Source organism: Nothoprocta perdicaria, unplaced genomic scaffold (assembly GCF_003342845.1).
Source record: "Nothoprocta perdicaria isolate Ctin4 unplaced genomic scaffold, notPer1 scaffold_53, whole genome shotgun sequence".
Taxonomy (NCBI): domain Eukaryota; kingdom Metazoa; phylum Chordata; class Aves; order Tinamiformes; family Tinamidae; genus Nothoprocta; species Nothoprocta perdicaria.
Genome location: NW_020455788.1, coordinates 2,058,224 through 2,075,557, shown reverse-complemented (window position 1 = coordinate 2,075,557; position 17,334 = coordinate 2,058,224). Strand labels below are relative to the sequence as shown.

Sequence of the window (17,334 nt, the reverse complement as noted above, 5' to 3'; positions counted from 1 at the left end):
AAAGAGTAAATACATTTAAATGTTGTTCTGCTCTGTGGAACTTGATGTTACCAATGTAGGGTAAAGAGATACCTCAGTAAAATAYCTGTTCCTTTAAACCAACATGAAATTTCACCAGAAAAACATTGAATTAGGTGAGAGGCAGTAGGCCAAGAGATGCCACTTATACATCATTAAAATAGCCAAGTCTGAGCTTGTTAGTATTTTCAAGTACTTAGATACCATGGCAACAAGAGCTTCAGTATTTCAGATAATTAGGGAGAGAATTCACACACTTGCCTAGGAGGCCGTTGTCTTGTGAGAGTTTCGAGCAAGCTGCAAACACGTCTTGAATGCTGGTCCAAGGACCGATTCTCTCCCCAGACTTGGCTTTTCAAGCTTGCAATCAGACCCGTTGGCTAATTCTAACAGATTACCATACCTATGCAAGGTTCATCCTCTCAGARTACATCCTGATTAAACTTGTGCCTTGTGCAAAAATATTTGCTGTATTACAGCAAAATCACGCCCTGTTCCTTAGAAGATGTAAAGAATTTTTAAAATTAAAATGTGAAATGCTATTCAAGCATCAAAGCGCAGCGAGCTGACAGGGCATCTTTTGACACTGAGACTGCAATCTGAGTCCTGGACGACCGCATCCTTCAGGTAGTGTTTTCTAGGTTATGATCCTCTACTTGGCATAAGGCTCTTTCTTGTGTTTATCTTCCTCACATGGAAACACTAATCTTTCTAATCAATTTAATCAGGCTATTAACTTGTAATTTTTCTGGTTATACTCTGATTTTTTTTTTTTTTTTGGTAGACAAGAATGTCTTTGCAATGCACATCTTTACTGGGGGATTCAAAGCTTGCAGTGGTAATTTTATATGATGCAAATGTTGGTTCTGCTAAGCGCATTCGTTGTAATTTCAGATCTGGCTACATATATTTTATTGATAATGAGGAACAGAGGCTATTGCTGKTTCTTGAGAGGTATCAAACATTTTAAATAGCAAGAAGGATAAGGACCATTTTAGGAATTGGAGTAGATTACATCATTATCAAAATTTGCTAGTTTCTAGAGAATCCCTTCACAGTCTTTTCCGCATAGTTACGTGAGATGTGGATCGTGGAGTTAGTAATGAAACATGGTTTTCTGTGACTGATGAAAGCATCTGAGGCTCTTTAAGCATCCTAATCTTCAAAGAGTTGTTCTAATGTAGGCCTCCTCTGTACCAGGAAACCTTCCTGTCTCAAAAGTAGCAATATTTTGGCAGTCTTGTGCCTGTAGAAATCAAAGTGTTTTAATAGTCTGTAGTACTGGAATGGTGGCATTTTTTTCCATTTAATTTTCTGAAATATATGATTTCATCCTTTTTTTAATTATTTTTAAATTTTCTTGTCTTAACACCAGTTCAACAGAAAAGAAAGGATAGCATGAGGGAGCTACTTGCCTCTCCTGGCTCATCTTCAGCAAACCCTCTCTGGTGCTGAGCACCTCTCCTAAGCACTGAGGGAAGATGAGGAGCCTTGTGCGAATATGACGTCTCTGACTGGTGTCATTGCTTCCCACCAGTCCGAGTGGGTGTCCTTCAATGATGACCTGCTCCTCCCTGTTAAACCACAAGGTATTTGTTTGTTTTTTGAATCTTTTAAAGCTTACTTTATGTAAATTAGGCCAAATATTAATGATGGTAAGGATACTAAATTATTTATCATAAGTAATGATACTTGTGATGTATCATCACAGACCCTGATTTCTTAGAGAAAGCAATATGAACAGAACTTGAATTTTCTCCTCCTATTCCTATGTAATGGGAGAAATTGGGGGAAAAATGTAAAACACTATCCTTATGTGAAGTTTGTTGTTGCTGTTTTCCGAAGTSTGTTATAGGCGTAGGATTTCACTCTATGGTTGCTTATAAAGCACAACATCCAAAGGACCATAGAGGAAGTCTCACTTATTAAGTGCACACTGAGTCCACTGTTAGATTAAAGTCTACATAAGGTGATTGAATTTTCAGCACCAATATTAACTGCCAATTTTAGAGACTTCAGCAAAAAAAACAAAATGAAGTTACGGTAATTGCTACCCATCTCTCCATTCTGCCCTTATTTTTAGGTAGCACTGAGGAACCTCTGGAAAAATGTTTTTCTTCCTCAGACTCCTCCTCAGAAGAGAACCATAATGTGGATGGAGAATTTCAGGACCTCTCCCACAACGATCTGAGTGACGGAGCTGACAAGCCCAAGGCGGGTTCTGCTGTGCTTGGGAACCATGTGTCCCCCAGAGCGGATCTCTCATCGTCCATCAGTGCTTGGGTTCAGTTTGAAGATGCACCATGGACCAGCGCTCCATCGAGGCAACCACGAGCAGGTGAGGCACGTGCATGAGAAGGCCTATTCTAATAACGGAACAGAATACAGTGAGGGCTTTGATTTTTTTTTTYCCTTGCTTTATGTTTTTCAAATGTTGCATTTGGCTAGTTTGTGTCATAATTTAGCACAGTTAATCTTACAGGAGTTTCGGAATCTTACGAGGGTTTCAGAATGGGCTCATAATTTAGTTTTGGGTTGAACTAACACAACTTGGTGGATTGGACAGCAGTATAGACTCAGTGTTTTTTCTTTCAGAAAGACCCTTCACTTTCCTTTCCAGGAGCCTTGCTCAGCTACACTTTCTAACCCTTGCATAGGAGCCTGTTTCCCCTCTATTAGCTATAGAGCTAATATAGCTCTATATATAGCTCTATATAGCTAATAGAGACTTATAAAACAAAGTGATGTGAATATCACTTTCTTTAAAAGACTCGTGGGCTAAACCCACGCCTGTTCTGGAGCTCATCTTATAAAATTACCAGAAGTGGTGTAGCTGACAATCTGTAAAGGGCAGGTCATAGAGCACAGTGAATGACAGGGTTTTGTCTGGCTGTCTGCCCTGGGGGACTTTTGACAGCAAGAAGTAGAATAAACTTCAGCCTTGTTGTTTTCAATTAATTTGCAGGTCACATCTTTCCTCTGTGGGCAGCCACAAAGCCAGAGCTTTTCTGTTACCAGCACCATCACTGACACGCTCTGTAGAGAGCCTGTGGTGACAGCATCATTCATTTCCAGTAGCAAACAGCCCACATAAGAACAATAGCAAGAAGCCAGTTACGGTGAKAGGATAAAAATGGCAAGTGTCAGCACACATGCTGGAGAGAAGCAGGGAAAGGTTTGAAATTGCTTTTCTGGGTAGGCAGCTGCAAGGAGCAGTGTGCTGAGGACCCAGCGCTGCAACCATGTTCCTGTCAGGGCTCCAGTGCTGTTGGGAAAGCGTCTGCGTGTCCTTCCCCGCTGGAGCAGCTGCGGGGCTGGCTGGGCAGTTACCCAGAGTGATGGCCGGGCTGCTTGAAAACATGTTTTGAAGATGGCTCACAGGATGGCATTTCCAGAATGACTTAAGGTCAGGTTGGAGAGGCCCCAACAGAGAGAAGTGATGTCTTGTTCAGACTTCAGGTCTCCCATATTTTTTTGCACAGATTCACTGGAAAGAGAATCTCAAATCTCAAGTGATCGCAATCTGAAAAATTAACACTTTAAAAAGAATGAATCTCATGCATCATGCACGCCATGCTTTTTTCCTTTTTTTTTTTTATTATAGGAAATACTTTTACAAGAACAGCAAGTCTGATGCTGGGCCTTTGTTTCTCTGGGGAAACTGGAGACCTTGTTCAAAAAGCAGAAGTCTGTGGGACTGGTAGCCAGAGATAGGGCTGAAAGCGCAAACACGGAATTCAGAAGGAATGAATGAGGTTAAAGTGTGAGGTGTAGAAGTGGGAGATGCAGTTTGAGTTTCATAGAAGTTACCTTTGTTCAGAAAAGTCTTGTAAACCCTTAATTCTACCAAATCCAGCCAGCATAAATTGTAGCAAAAATCTTTCCTTCCAAATATTTCTCTTCTTTAGGATCATCAGCAGATAGCTGACAGCTGCCAAATGATGAGGATTTTTCCCTGGGAACCAATAACTCTTAGGCAAGGCCTCAGATTTATTTAGTCGCAGAAATGGTGCATTCTGGTATCCTTTAGTTAATTCTTATTTTGATGGAGAAATAAGAAAATTGATAGTTTTTCATAGTTATTATCAAGCTAGCCTAAATTAATACCACAAAAATGAAAAGGAAATTTTAGAATGGCCTGACCGTTGCTGTCAGAAATGTTACCCAATTTGTAAATAACCGCAGCCGAGAGGTGACACAACATTTGCATTCGTTGCACAATGGCCTTTCAGTGGCCATCTCCTATTCTGCTCTTGTTAGCTGCAGTCCTGAATTCAATGAGGTATTCAGCGGAGCACCAAAATTAGAGCAAGGCGAGATCTATTACATCATCTGTTCCACCCCCCTCCTTCCCGAGAGCTTTGTCTCGTTTTAAATGGCTCAAGTAACTTGGACTCCTACCACGTCCCTTGGGAGGCTATCCCACAGCAAGGCAGATCTCCAGTTAACTGCTTTGTGCTTTTCTGGCTGGAAACAGGAGGTAAGTGCMGCACAAAAATGCAGTAGCTCAAAGGCAGGCAAACTGTGGTGCTGACCTAAAAGTGGAGATGAGAGATGAGAAAGGAGCCGATGCTGACGCTAATAAGGTCTACTGGAATTCACTATAAGGATCAAAGAAGTCCCCCAAAGAATCAATACTTAAAGATAATTCTGCATATTAATAATAATAGATGTGCATATTAAAAACCACTCCTATGTGCCGTGAACTAATACATCAGGAAAACAGAGTAAACTGCAAGTGGAGAGAAATGTATTTTTCAGTTTGGGAAACATTGATTTGCAGTTTGTAAACCCGTGCAGCTGCAGGGTTTGTGTTTTGGAGACAATTCTGGCACTGGTCTTTCAGCACAAACAGATTTCTGAGAATTCCTGCAACTGAGAGGCCTTGACTTTGTATGGAGCAATATTAGAGATTAAGTTCTAAAATCCTAACAAAAAAACCTACTTCATTTAGGAATTCTGTTACTTCAATTTTGAGAGGCTGGAGTGTGGTAAGGAATATCTAAAAGGAGTTTGAAATGTGTAGATGTTTGCTTCATCTTYTTATTTATTTTTCTTGTTTTGAGATTGGTGACAGTTATTTGAAACGGTAGGAGTAAAAATATCCTTTCACTGCTTCTGAGTTTCAGTGTTGAGGAACTTAGAATATTGACTTACTATAAGGGACAAGTACAAAGCACACATTAAAAAAAAAAATAGCTTTTGCCACTGGTTCCTGTGAGGAGCTCAGTTTTTAAGCTTGTCTTCTATGTCCAATTAAARCATTCTAGCTGTCAAAGCAATTTCAGGTGAAGTTTTAAGGCTGATTTTCAGATACCTTATACATGTTTAATAAAAGTGCTGAGGGAGGAACTGGCGGGTTACAATCATACACTWGCCATCATTTCTCTCTACACACTCTGTCTTATACCGGGCTAAGCATAATGCAGTGCAGAATTACTGGGGAGGTAGGTGGGTTTTTGGTCATATCTCTCTAACTCAACAATYGTCAACCTAAGGGTAGAGTTCAGCTAACTTTCATTTCCTCATCCTTAGGTATGATTCTGCTTCARAACAGCTCAGTCCATTGGTCACAGCTGTGCAAATATAACTAGATTAGTGTCTGCTTACCTGAGGGTAACAGCGTGGCTAAATAAAATAAATTTACATTTCTCAACTGGTAAGACAGGGAGCACTGTTTGCATAGCTAAGCTATGCAAACAGCAAGCTAGGTATGTTGCCATAAGTAGATGAAGGCCCATCTCACTATTTCCATTAAAATGGAAATCTCTATCTAGGAGTAGATAGAGATAAATCTTCCTTGATACTAATTTGCTGTTGTCTTCCCAAGTATCAGACAATCTAATAAGAATTGGTTTTATGTGTTGAGAAAAGAACCGCTGTACCACAGATTATTCCATAAATGTAAAATTTGGGATGCACTGAGGTCTCGGGGGATTAGAAGATAAACACAGGTTGTAATCATTTGAAAAAAAGAGTTGTTATGCTGAGATCAAATTAGATCAAATTAGATCTATACCAATACAGCCTTCCTTAATTCAGCATTTTTTTTTTTTTACTGTGTCATTTGTTTAACATCTTTACTTGAATCACTCATTGCTGCTGACATTCAGGTGATGATGTGGTCAAAGAGTCTACAATAGAAACTCAGAGATAGGTGTGTAAGATTGTTTCATCACTTCTGCATGGTAGGACTGAGTCAGGACTTGGTTTTTTGCATTTGTCCCTGACCAGTGAGGAGAACAAGATTTTTCACCTAAAGTGAGCAGAAATTACATGCAACTTCTTCAAATTGGGGTACTCTATCCTGCATCTGCACCAGTTAGAAATAAAAAGCACTTTTAGTTCACATCAGTAGGTCACTTTCATCTCATACAATTACTCCTGGTAAGTCTTCTTGAAATGACTACAGCATTTGTGTGGGTGGTACAGATGGGAAATGCTTAATTAAATATAATAAAGCTACTTTATAAAAATTATGATGATATAAGAACCCAACTGTGCTGCACAATGCAGATATTCAGATCTCGTTAGTAGTRGCAGAAGGATGGAATTTTCCTGCTCTGAAAAACCACAGCTTCTAAAACACATGAATAACAGGAAAACTCAGAGCTGTCAGCAGTGTGGGATCCAGGGCAGACAGCTGAGTTTTGATTCCATGCAGCGGAGGGCAGTTAAATGGCTGTGTATTTTTCTAGAATAACTAACTGTGTGTGTGTGGATGTGGAATCTGTTTACAAGGTCGCAGTGCTGTGGCAGGGCAGATCTGCCCCTGCCCGTGTAGCTGTGATGTACCACGCCTGCCAGAGGACTCTGGTGAGTCCATCACTGATGCCTGTTTCTTTCCTGTGTCCAGCGTCCCCATCAAAAGCACCCAGCTGGACTTCCCCCTCGTCTGACTCTTCTGAGAGACGAGCCCGTGCCTCCGAGAGCAGCTGGACGACCAACTCGGAGGACACCAGCAGCCCAAGCATTGCCCCTTCCTACACAGACCTGCAGTCCATCAATACCGAGGACCTGACGAGTGCTGCAACATCTGCAGCAGATTCACCTGGTAAGAGGAAAGGCTTCAGAATTCTCTCTCTCTSTGTGTGTATATATATATGTGTGTATATACATATAYATATAYATATAYATATATAYAYACACACACAYAYAYATATATATATGTATGTATCTTCCTTCAGTTATTCAATTGTCACTTGTCTGTCTGCCCAGTCTTATTTTAGGTTATCTTGCTTATGCTCTGTATGTAAGATCTGTGAAGCCACTAGCAGCACAGACRAGAAGGCATTGCCTGCCAGTGGTTTGGATGCCCGTGTGAGCATCAATTCTGTTGTGATGAGCTGATGTCCTTTAGGATAAAGATTAAGAGTTTTCATCTCAAAGATGCTGTTTTACTGATTTAATATAGGCAAGTAGGTTGTGGTCACTCAAAACCTGAGTAGGTGGGCATAGAGATGCCCTGTGTATTTATATCTTTGCATCGTTTAGGGAAATGAAAGGCAAAGGTCATGCTGTAGATTAGTGGCATACTGGGGACCATCTGCTATAAATGGCTAAAACAGATGTTGATACTTTATTGGAAGTTTTGTACAGAACCTTACTTCCTTTCCCAATCAGTCACAAGCTGATACATTTTATTAGCTGTTAATCAAAAAAAAATCATACCACTTACCTATTAACTTCTAAAAGTAAAAAATATTTTTTAAAAAAAGGTTTCATTTCATTCATTTTAGGATTCATTTCATTCATTTTGTATACACTGGCCTATTTACAAGCTCTTGTTGGCCAATATGTTGATGCCAAGTCAAGCTTGAATTTTAAAAACAAACAACAAAAAAACAGATTCCGTTTACTGCTAAAAGACAACAAAAATGAGAAGTTGAATTTTGATCTGTTTGGTSATAGTAGGGAGCAATAAGACTAGCTTAGTCTTAAGTTTAATATTGTTTCATGTGAGAAAAAGCTGTCAACAATGAGAGTGAGAAATCTGGCCAGTGAYTCAACATAGAGAGTTGGTCCCCGCAATGAGAATCCCTGTCTTAAGGTCCAAGCGTGTTTCACTGCAAAGCAGGTAGTGTTAGCTGAGAATCAGCTTTCCCATAACTTACAAGGTTTAAGTATCATTAAACAGTATCATAGGCTTCATCTTCACCTAGAGCGTTTGCATTAGATACAACGCTGGAAGCTGCCTGAGGTAAGTGGTGAAGCCGAGAGCCGTCCAGCCCCGAGTCTACCCACAGTGTTGCAAAAAGGCTGTGATGAAGTTGGGATGGGCTCAGTGTTTTCAATGTGGGTATGGGAGCTCCCAGCAGTGAAGGTGAATCCTGCCGGAGCGCTGTAGGAGGGTGGTGATGGACACTTCATTGCCTAGCTCCAAGAGGCCCCTTATGCCTTCATTTCTGTCAGTAGGAAGGTCTCTTTCAACCTGCAGCTGATAAATTTGGATCGAGGGATAGCAGAATGCCCATGTGACAAGGGTGTGTTTGTGTGGTTACAGCAACAAGTACTCTACAGCCCCACGTGGCTGTGGCCTCGCGGTGCTTTTGAAGCTGTGTTGGGTGCTAGGAAGGGGCCCGTTGCCTCAGAGCTTCCCGCTCTGCTGTCCTGCATATCTTGTGTCAGTGAGCACGCAAAAAAAGCAGCAGCTTTTTGCATTTGGGCTGCACTTTGCAAGTTAAATAATGCAGGACCTCTCTCACTGATACAATAGAAGAATTTATTTATTCTGGAGTAAATGTCTGTCTCCATTATCAAAAAAGGCTGAATATTCACATGTGAGGGGAGCAAGGGAGAGACAGGATTCCAGATGTGGAAGCACTGGGTTCTGTCCTTAGGTGTCGCACAAATATGTAGAGCTAAATGCTTAGAGCTAAATGCACATAAACATAGTGGTCTCTTACATGGCTTGACTTGAATTTCTGTATTTCAGTGTTCATGTTGAAAATAATTTATATTTATAGATAAAAATTAAACATAGATTCTATAAYATACTAAAAATAATGATATTTGTACATATACAAAAAAATATACTGCTGGTTAGCCTTGTAGACAGAGTTTCTCTGATATATTTTTGGTGCGTAGGAGTCAGCTCTGTTGTTTCTGTTCTGATTCGTATCTTAGGAGAGCTGCTGCTACACAATATCTGGTGTTGATAGTTCACTGACAAGTTGCACTGTTTGGCATTCTCCTAATGCTTTGGGACTGTTGGGATTATGAGGGAATCACTATGTTATTGTTTTCTAAAAACATCTGCATGTTTGGACACAGAAGGTTGCATATGTGACCCCTAACTGCTCAAACCCAGGAAGCAAGTAAATAACTTTCAGAATAAACTTTCAGAAATTCACTATTTTTGAAGCAGATTGCGTGATTTGAGGAGGCTCTGCTGCTTTGTTTTTAAATGTGGAGGTGACAACACTGACAGACTCAGTTCCAGCTGTTCACTGAAGGCAGTGGGGGCGAGTACTAACTTCAAACCTTCCCTCCTCCTATTCTGCAATAACTCTCTTTCAAATACTGTTTATTTTGAGTTTAGCCAGCTAGCTGCAACATCCCGATATGATGACTGCAACAATAATGTTCTGTAGGTTTTAATCAAGAAACTTTAATTAAGACCAGTTTATACAGCTGTGTAATATGTTTGCACTTAATGTCAAAACTAGGCTACAGGCATTGTTAYAAGCTGTGAAGATTGTAGTAATTATTGTTAGTAGTAGYAGCAGCAGCAGCAGCAAGATTATTAGTAAAACAGTAATTATCAGAGCATGAGGAAAAGTAGCATGTGCTGTTGGCTGCTTCCTTCCACCTCAGAAAAGGCTGCACCCCAGTTACATCTGTGTGACCATTAGCACCTTGCTCAGGTATCTGACTGCAGTCACAAGAAAAGTTCAGTGCCTTCCAGCTGGAGGAACTGCTCATGGGAAGAGCTAAGCCTGTGCCCAAGGGGGAGAGGATTTCCACAGTGTGAGAGCAAAGAGTACCCAAAATGTGCCCTCTGCATCTCCAATCTGTGCAGGTCAAATCGGCGCTAGAGGCGGTTCTCCTCTGCCAGCTGCAGACTAGCCATTTTTGTGTTTTATACCCTTGAAGGATCAAAGGTATTTTTCTTTTCACAATTSTGCTTCAGATCACTTTATTTGCTTAAAAGGCTTTTACTTGAATAGTTTGAGTCCCACATTTTTTCAAAACAAGACATTTGCAGCTTCTTGAAGAGCAATTCCTATGTGGAGCAGAGCTGGCAAGCTTGGTCTAGATAGTCCATAAGAGTAGGCAAGTTCTGATTCCRATCAGAACTGTGGATCTGGAAATCAATTCTAACCTCCACTTTAGTATTCTTATGGATGCTAAAAAAAAAAAATCTGAAGTATTCCAATATCCTGCAGAGCAATGTTGAATGCTCATCCCTTTTTGCTCTGGGGGAGACTGCAGCTCTCAGGCTGTTTTTTTTAAAAAAAAAAAAAAAAAAAAAAGTTACATATCTGGTAATTTTGCTCCTAATGGAGTGTTTTCTTGCCAGCCTGTCAGGGTAGAACCAGGTCTGAACTTGTATGTGCCCCTGGCCTTGTGCTGCAAGCAGCTAAGGGAGCAGCATCTCTTGGTTTAGATGCTTGGAGTTACCATCTCCATTGCTACTCTGAAGTGCAGACCACGGCRCCTGCACATTTGTAGCAGGGTTATCTATGCTATAAAGCAGCCAAGTGCTGAACCTGCATGCTCAGCGCTTGGCTCCATGAATTTCACTTTTTCCACACTGATGTTTTCATGCAGCAAGGGCAGCTGAGAGGCAAGTGAATAGAATTGCAGCCCCATAAACAGCGAGTGCCCTGCATGTAGGCCCTGCCCCAGGGAGCAGCTCCGGGCGGGCACCTCGTACCTGCCTGGTGCCCATGAGGGGAGGTGCGGGCAGCCTGGAGCTCCCCCTGGCCCCCAACACTGCAGGCCTGGGATGAGCACTGCTGGTTCCTCAGGGGGTTCTGCAAAGTCCTTAGGAGGTTCTGCAGCTCCTTAAGCTTTCAATTGAAAGCTTAATTGAAATTCRGAAGCTTAATTGAAATTTAAGTGCCTCTGTGCAGAGGCTACCTGTGGTTGCTGTGTTGAATGAAGGAAAAACAGGTTTGTTTCAATCTGTTCTGCAGGATGAGAAATAGCTTCTGAGCTTGATACAGCCCTTGGGAGTGAAGAGCACCAAAGCATCTCCCAGAACGGAGCGCTCTGGTGCCATAGGGAACCAGAGGGCCTCAGCAGTGCTCTCCAACACAGCTRGGGATCCCCTTCTGTGTTCTGTTCTGGATAGCATGCACCTCTGCTGCTGCTCAGAGGCATGAGTGCTGCTGTCACAGCACAGCAGTAGTGCAGCACTATGGAGAAATACCACCCGCTCCTGTGTGCAGTTTCTTGTCGGAATAATTGGGGCTGGATAGAGCTGGCAGTATCAAATGGCAGGTAAAAAAGCTGGCAGAGGTGTACGGATACAATGAGAAATTTCTATTTCTATATAATGAGAATGAGAAATGTTAACCAGTAGTGTTGGAGTGCAGATGTGACATGAACCTTGTAAAATGAATTTGTTCATTTGTTATTAGAGGCAGTTTAGTTTTAATTGTACTTACATTTGATAGCTGTGAGACTGAAATCTTCCTCTTAATCTCAGAACAGATACAAACTGGGCTTTATGTTTTGACTGTGCTTGCTACCCCAGAATTAGAGGGGAGATTACAGGCTGCCTTGTTCATTCTAAGCTTGCTAAGAGTGAGAATTGTTGGCTTGRATTTCATGAGGGAGTCTCTGTCCACTGAAGTGAGATACCTCCCTTTACTTGATACAAACTACCTAATGGTATTGCATTAAATCTCTTGGAGATGGATTTGAACTAATCACTTAGGATACAATTAGGATACAATTTTTAAAGTCTTAGGGCTATATTTTCAAGTGCTCACCTAAAGTGAAGGATTCCAGCATGGAGTTTAGTGTCTACTACTTCCAAAATGCTCAGGTCCCAGCTGTTGTTGCTGTGGCATGGCAAGTTTTTCAAAGAGCTGCAGGTTAATGTGCTCCTTTCAAAAGCTGGCTGTTTTTATCTGCTCTGTAGCTTTGTGTTTTCATGCACATTACAGGCTTCTTAAGTAAATGCTGCACCGTTTAAGTGCAAACTTAAGTCACCAGTTCATTGAAGCTGGTCTGTTTTGATTTGTAAATATTTTAGAGGGCTTTTAGCATGACTCACATGTGATCRTAGACATTAGATAGAAGATTTTTCCCAGGATGTTAGAGTAAATTTATTCATGACCATTTCTTGTCCACTTGTTCTTGTGCCAGGATTGTCTTTKAAACACCTTTTTGCTCTGTCTCATATAAACCCTTTAATGTATTTATACAGTGGGGTTATGTTCTCCTGACTTTCATTTTACTAAACTGAACAAGACAGGCTCTTTCATATTCGCCTGTAAGACAGGTTCTCCATTCCCCTCCTCACCCTAGTAAGCCCTTCTTTGGGTTTGCTCCACTTTGAGTTAATATTTCTTGGATGAAGTGGCCAAAACTGTTTCCAGACCTCAAACCCAAACCTCAGTCTCCACAGCTTGTCACCACACTCGAAGATCCTATTATTTTTGGGAACTCTCCCTGATAACATCCCAAGATGTCATTCCTTTTGTACTAAAATATCAATCAGTTCACTACATTCAGTTTGAACTTCTCTATTCTAAATCATTTCTGATYCATTTCCTAATGGATTTCAATCAATGGTATTCAGTAAATGCTATTAGTGAGGAAGAACTTCATGTGAGGAAGACCTTCTTTCCTGTGAGGGTGACAGAGCCCTGGCACAGGCTGCCCAGGAGGTTGTGGAGTCTCCTTCTCTGGAGATCTTCCAAACGCACCTGGATGCCGCCCTGTGMCCCGTGCTCTGGGTGTCCCTGCTGGAGCAGGGGGTTGGACTASATGATCTCTAGAGGTCCCTTTCAACCTCAGCCATTCTGGGATTCTCTGATTTCAATTAATGGTATTCAGTAAATGCTATTAGTGTGTTACTTTCTGTACCATGCTCATTAATTAAAATATTAGATAAAATTCTTACCCACAGTTTTTATGAAATTCTACTTGTAACTGATCCAACCTAATATTTCCCTTAAAGCAAAACTGCAGCCTTCCTTTTAGCCAGATCTTTACTGTTTTTGTAATACTGGTATCAACCTTCATGTTAAAACAGTTTCCCAAGAGGTACCATATTATGTGCTTTCTAATACAGATGGACCTATCTTTGGTCCAGAAAATCACAGTCTATTAGATCCAGCAGGAACACTTTCAGCTTGCAGCCCATTTTTTTCTATTCTTCACTTTTTCCTTTGCACGAGACTTAGGAGTCTTGCATACTAGTGCAATCAGGATGCAGCCTTATATTTTCTAAAGTCATTTTTACTCCTTTTACATATAGGTACTACGTATGCATCCCCTTCTCAACTGTTTCCTCTAAAGTTCTGGTGGCTGGAGCTGTAATTACGTGTGTCACTTCTTTCAGAATCAGAGCAGCAGCTTATCAGACCTCCTGATCCGTGTACAGTAACCTCTAAAAAATGTTTTCGTACTTCAGTAATGTTAATATCCACCTCCGCTCCCTGCCTTTGATCATCTCCTGCTTTCTGTTGCCCTTATCACTGCATTCTGTATCATCATTAAAGAGTAGTGGCAAAGCATTCATTAGCTTTGAGACAGTGTCTAGGTGCATTTAATTATTATCACTAATTATTTTCACTTCCTGGTTCTTCATATAGACATGCATATGGCTTACTTTAGATCAATATGTAATATTGCCAGCAAAAATGATTTCTAAGGAAGGCAGTGCCCCTTAGGACTCAGCTTTCAAGGCAGTCTGGCCTAGAACTTGAGCTTTTATCTTCAACAAGAATTCTAGCTGAAGAGGAGAGTTAAATGGAGTGACAAAGTAAGCCAGCTCTGTAACTCAAACAAAAATCTTTCTAGTTTCATTGACTTAAATAGCATTTGATCATGGAAGAATTTTATTCATAGGTATATATGGATATCTGAAAGATAAATGAATTGGTTAAACGTGCTTTGAAAAGCAGAATATTAGGGAGGAAACCCTCTATGTATATACATATATGTAAATATGTATATGGTGTGTAAATATGTAAATATTTGTAAATGTAAGTATGTATATGGTATGAAGAAAGTGAAATGTAAATATGTATATAGTATGAAGAAAGTATCAGTTTTGAATGAGGTGAAATCAGTTTATGATCTTGCAAAAGCACCAGTGATATTCTTGTCTTTGGACAACTTGCAGCCCTGTCCTGCTCCTGGGAAACCTGCTCAGCGTTGCCTGCGCGCTCCTGCTCCCGGCTGCACACCGGGGTTAGCCTCTGGGTGGGAAAGCTGCCCCAAACGAGGTAGGGGGCTTCACTTTCCCGAGCCCATCGCTCCTCCTCCCTCTGGACGGGTCTGTTTGCTCAGGTTTTGTTGCTGCCAGCAACACGTTATTTGTGTGAGCTGTGGYGTATCCTGGGAGACCTGCAGGATTCCCCGCAAACCTTTGGAATTCCTCGTCTCCAAGGAGGGCGGGACAGAARGGCATTTCACTGTGATGCAGTTGCACGTACGTTGTTCTTGTGTTCTGAATGCTGGTTTGTCTCCTCAGCAGTTGCTGTAACTGCATCCACTGTTGTCTTCATCTTGCTGCCTCATCCCAACCAGTGGAATAGCCTTTTCTGACGAGGGGCTAATGCCACTTGTTAAAGCCACCAAGCTGCACTGAATTCCAAGGTGTAAGTGACCCCAGATAGTCTACTGTGGTTAGCTGAGAAGGTTCCTTCTGCATGCACAGGTCAGTCCTTGCTGATGACAGGCTTTAGGCTTTCTGAATATGTCTGGCCTTCAGATAAATAAGGCTTGTGTCACTCAGAACAGCTTGCTGGGTTTAGCATGGCGTGGGTTAGCACCATGGGTGCATGGCCAGGGCTCCGCTGGGATCGTGTGACTGCCAGAGCCGGTGGCACTCCACCTTCCTAATGGAGATGACCCAAATTATGTGAACAAGGATTATGTGAACCGCCCAAATGCTGCCGTCATGCCCTGTGGATGCCCTTTCTCTCCTTGCTCCGTTTGAGGCTGCAGGACTTGGAATGGTTTGTCTCACACATTTGCTTGCTTCATCTGCTTTGGCTGTTTCGTGTCCCTGACTTGCAGGGACCAGCCTGTTGTCACAGCTCATGCAAACATTGCAAAAATATTTTGATTTCCCGATTATAATCACACACATGTCCAGAGACAGGCAATGTCCGATGGGCTGAGCTCCTCTGAAGGAGTACGAGGTGTGTTAGCAAAGGCAGGTCAGCGCTCTGATAATGAAGGCATCAGCACCAGCTGGCATCTCAGYGACAGCATGAGGCTTGCGAGTGTTCCCTGCTAGGATGCTGCTGCGATAGCAGGGGGCTGTTGGGAGGGCGAGGGGTGAGGGCAGCATCTCTGCAGCGTGTGTGTGTTGGAGCAAGCGGCACAGACAGCAAGAGGCTGCGGGGCCGAGGGGCCGTGCGACTGCTTCGGGGTGCGCGGCCACGGGCCCTGTGCCCCGCGCCGGCCCCTCGGGGACGGGCCCTGGCGGCCGCACAGGGAGCYGGGAGCCCGGCGGCCACGGAGGCTGCCGTGTGGAGGCTGCCGGCCTCTCGTGCCAGCCGGTGGCCCCGCGCAGCCCCGGCCCGCTAGTGCCTGGGCCCGGCCGGAGCTGGGCCGAAGGCGTTAGCGGTGCCGGGCTGAGATTGACAGTGCAGCTGCACCCACGGAACAAAACCAGTTTGTGTCGCGAGTCTGAACACCCCTCGGCTGAACTAATGGAGCAAACAGGTGTGAAGGGATGATGGGGAGGGCGAGGGGTTTTGCCAGTCACTCCTCTGCTGGATAAAAGGGGAGATCAGGTCAGGAGGAATCAACACAGCCCTCATCAAGCGGCTGGGAGAGGGAAGGCCCTGGAGCTTAACCCTTCACTGCGGGAGAGCTCTGGGCAGCAGAGATGCCCCATGAAGCAGCCTGTGAGCCCCAGCAGCCCTGCCGCGCTGCGCTGCACCTTCCAGTCCCTTACAGAAAAGTTTCAGAGCGAGTCTCCAGGCTCYCAGTACTTTCTAAAGCAAAGAGGCAACTGGTAAAGGCTTCCCACTCAAAGACAGCTCTGTTTGAGGTACAATAACTGTAAATGATACTCTCTCCTTGTGTGTGCTTGCAGTTTTAAGGAGAAGCTGGTTTTTCTTGCTTATCATTGTATACTTTTTAAAAGATCTTGTATTTTGCCTCAGAGGTGGCTCCTTCTCAGGATGCAGGGTATACTCCAGTTCATGTTTGCACAATGCCYTGGGGTCCTTTTGGTTGGAAGCTGCCTTATTGTATATAGATAAGATCATAAGTGAGGTCATTCTTTTCCTCCAGAACTGCCAGCTTTACACAGCTACTAGATTTCATTAAAGCACTTTAATGCACTGTCTAAACAGCCCCACAGCCAGTTGGTATGAGCTGCTCAGAAACACTGTGTCACCAAGGCTGGGTAAGACTTTTAGCTGTGAACTTTGCCTGAAGTTTTGATGTTGTCCCAGAGCTTTTCCTTGGACCTGTTACATGACTTTCATACCCCTACGATGCAGAAATATTCTGGGCAGAGATAAAATTTACCCTTCAATTGAAGCCTTTTGTGACTGTTACTTAGCCCGAAGGACTGTTATTTTGGCCAGTTTCTTTTGCTTCCCCTTAAGTTTTTCTTTCTTTTTGATTTTTCCTCTTCTGGGTGCTCCTCTGCTTCTATTCCTTTCCATTTTAAAATAACTGAAATGCTCAAGTGTATTGCAGGGCATTTGGCCCTCTCCTAGCAGGAAAATTCCCTGCTTGATTCCCTGAGTTCCCTGCTTGGTTCTCCAAGTTCCTACGTGCTGCACCTGGCCCCCCGTCAGCATAGAGGGAATGTGTAAAGRTCCCATCTTTGCCCTTTGCTTGTAGAAGATGCCTTAACGTGCAGAAGACTTCCCTTATATTCTACTTAAGAACTTCAAAAACTTCCATTCATTGATCTGATAACTACAGTGGCACCGTTGCAAAGCACTGAAGTGAAGGTATTCTTGGAGAAAACACATAGCACTTACTGTAGTCTCTCATGCTACACTGAAATGCCATCCAGCATCATTTATACTTCATCTGTGATGATTTTTGTGACTTACAGGAAACTGCAGTATGTGCTAGGACTCGGACTCTTTCATCTGGATTTCTCCTGTATGAGAAAAGTGTGTTACCCTTTAGAGTCAATTTTTTGGAAGTTTC

General features: G+C 42.7%; 1 protein-coding gene across 3 annotated transcripts in view; it reads left to right on the top strand.

Moving 5' to 3' along the window:
* The first annotated feature begins 624 nt into the window (after positions 1-624).
* The window catches only part of STON2 (stonin 2), a 50,478-nt gene continuing 33,768 nt past the window's right edge, over positions 625-17,334 (top strand). Inside the window, exons 1-4 of one of the 3 annotated variants that reach the window (XM_026048274.1) lie at positions 625-645; positions 1,394-1,607; positions 2,144-2,356; positions 6,875-7,072. In XM_026048274.1, the coding sequence (XP_025904059.1) occupies positions 1,520-1,607; positions 2,144-2,356; positions 6,875-7,072 (499 nt within the window). In that variant the 5' untranslated portion in view covers positions 625-645; positions 1,394-1,519. Of the gene's footprint in view, positions 646-1,393; positions 1,608-2,101; positions 2,357-6,874; positions 7,073-17,334 lie in introns of those variants that run through there. The other 2 variants (XM_026048272.1, XM_026048275.1) reach the window with 2 other exon arrangements.